The 2554-nt window shown below is 47.8% G+C and overlaps 1 protein-coding gene across 1 annotated transcript in view; it reads left to right on the forward strand.

Moving 5' to 3' along the window:
• The window catches only part of ATG14 (autophagy related 14), a 39278-nt gene that overhangs the window by 30612 nt on the left and 6112 nt on the right, over nucleotides 1–2554 (forward strand). Inside the window, exons 8-9 of the mRNA XM_004698605.2 lie at nucleotides 227–317; nucleotides 394–479. Coding sequence (XP_004698662.1) covers nucleotides 227–317; nucleotides 394–479 — 177 coding nt within the window. The remainder of the gene's footprint in view (nucleotides 1–226; nucleotides 318–393; nucleotides 480–2554) is intronic.

Raw genomic sequence — 2554 nt, forward strand, 5'->3', positions numbered from 1 at the left:
GCCCCGAGGGAAGTTGTGTGGTCAAAGGGCCTCTGCCGCTGGAGCTTCTGTCCTGCAGTGGGGCTGCCCTCCACGAGGGTGGTCCTTCCGGGCTGGGTCTCTGTGTGCACTTGACAGAGCAAAGGGGCCGGCCGCTAGGGGCATGCGCACTCACTTCAGAATGGACACGTGAACATTTCTTCCAGGAAGCACAACTTTACAAATTGTTTGTCTATTTGTTTTACAGTGAATTTTGTGGGGAAAACCTCAGCAGGCAGAAGTTTACTCGAGCAGTGAAGAAATTGAATGCAAATACCCTTTACCTTTGCTTCTCTCAGGTATGGAAAGCGTGCTGTGAGCGTGGCTTTGATTTGTCAGGTGTTTGGAAATATTAATGAGTTCCTTGTTTCGTAGCATGTCAATTTAGATCAGTTACAACCACTGCACACCCTCAGGAACCTGATGTACCTGGTCAGTCCGCACTCGGAGCACCTCGGCAGGTAAGACGCCCCTGCTGCCTTCCTCTGACGCTGCTTCTGCACCTACTTGTAGTCAGCCGTGCAGGGGCCAGTTCCCCAGCCCTCAGTGCTGGCAAACAGAACTCGGTCCCATCCAGAAAGGAAAACGACGGACTGTTAGCTTTTTCACTCCTTACATTATAAATTTCTCAGGAAATGAGACTTTTTAAACACTTGAAAAAGCACAAAACAGCCTGTTGATTTCTATGAGCCCACTTGCCATCTTTTCCAGCCCTTACCTGAGACGGGCGCCACAGTGAAAGTCGGGCACAGTCGAGGTGTGGGTTAACGTCAGTGGTCACTGGGTCCGCTGGCCCCTTGGTGGCGCTGTGTTGAAAGCGAGGATGGCGGTGTCTGTTGTAGCAAACTCAGTGGCACCGGTCACAAGTCTCGTAACTCTTTTACAACCCACGCACCGCCATTGAGTCGATGCTGACTCACAGTGCCCTTATAGGGCAGGGCCGGACTGGCTGCGCCTGTGGGTGTCTCAGACTCTAGCCCTTTATGGGGGTAGAAGCTTCATCTTAATCCCTTGGATCGGCTGGTGGTTTCGAATTGCTGACCTTAAGGTTACGCAGTCCAGCGCGTAACCACTTTGCCACCAGGGCTTCTGAAAACAGCTAATAATCATCATCACTCAAGCATTATCTCATAAGTATGATTTATAGGGTGGGGAAACGGAGGCTCAGGGTGATCAAGCAACTTGGGCCGATGACCACAAAGCTAATAAAAGTGGCAGAGCTGGGGCCCCACCAAGGTCAGGGTGACGCCAAAGTCACAGGTAGTCTTACTCACGCTGTCAATCAATGAATATTAATTCATCACACGAAAGGAGGTAAAAACACAAGTTCAAGCTTCTGCTTTCTTTGTGTGTGCCGATGTTCTGACATCATTGATATTCAGTGCATCAGAAGTTCAGCCTAACTTACATGTGAGCATGGTTGGCCCCTGCCTTGTTTTCCCATATGATACGAAGCTGCTCCAGCCAGCGTCTTTCTTGCCCCAATTCCATCTGGTGAAGCCCATGAGTGTAGTCACCGTTTTAAGCCATTGTAAAGGTATTTGCAATGGATTTTGTGGTCTTGTGAAATTCTGTCTTGCAATCTACACCCCTTATTTCTGTCACCAAGATCAAGTTTCCCAACGACTGATCTTTTTTGTTTATAAATGTCTGCATTTATATCACTAGTAGTTTCCAGTGCATCTTGATTGCATGTTTAATCATTTCAGACAGAATTAGTTTTTAGAATTCCACAATTTCTTTATCACTAGCTTTAGTGATTGGTCTGTAAGTTGGAATCCTAGTTTTATTACCTGGAGCTCTTTGCAGGCTCACAGGCATTATCGTTTCACCGACAACATTATGCTTTGAGGTAGCTGTTGATGTATTATCGTTTGATGAATTCAACACTATTCCTCTTGGCCATCTGATTGTTTGACTCAGTCTCAGCTCACTAAAATATAGAACATTGATCGTTAGCAGTCCATTTCATTTTTGACATCTTCCGTTTCCTAGACTCACAGTCCATGCTCTTCGTGTTCTGATTGTGAGTGTTTGCCGCTATTTCACTTTGAATCGTGTCCTTTCCATAGTGGGGGTCCTGGAAGCTTTAGCCTGTCATAAAGGTCATAAAGGTCGCTAGCTCTTTCCCGGGCGGGCTTTGCATGCTTGCCCATCTGAAGGGCTCGTCTTCGACGTACCATCTGACAGTGCCCCGCTGCTCCTCATAAAGCGGGCAGTCCGTTCTCTTCCTGGTCTGTCCTTAGTCTAGAAGGCTCTGCCCCAGCCCGCCGCGCCCGCCGCTGCTTTCAGTGCAGGTGGTGGGGCTTCCGAAAGCACGGCAAACTGACCGCCGAGTGCTGGGGACTTCTTTGTTGATGTTCTAGTGATGGGAGCGGATAGCAAGGAGGATAAAGCCCTTAGAAACAGTTTAATACGAGGACCACATACAAGAGCAACATCCCCATACAGTGGGGAAAGTCTCCTGCCTGACTATACCAACAAAACTAAATTACACAGAAATAGTGACAAGATAAAACTTATATGAAGAAAATAT

This window comes from Echinops telfairi, unplaced genomic scaffold (genome assembly GCF_000313985.2).
Source record: "Echinops telfairi isolate 266 unplaced genomic scaffold, ASM31398v2 ScPeMD7_18;HRSCAF=68, whole genome shotgun sequence".
Lineage (NCBI taxonomy): Eukaryota > Metazoa > Chordata > Mammalia > Afrosoricida > Tenrecidae > Echinops > Echinops telfairi.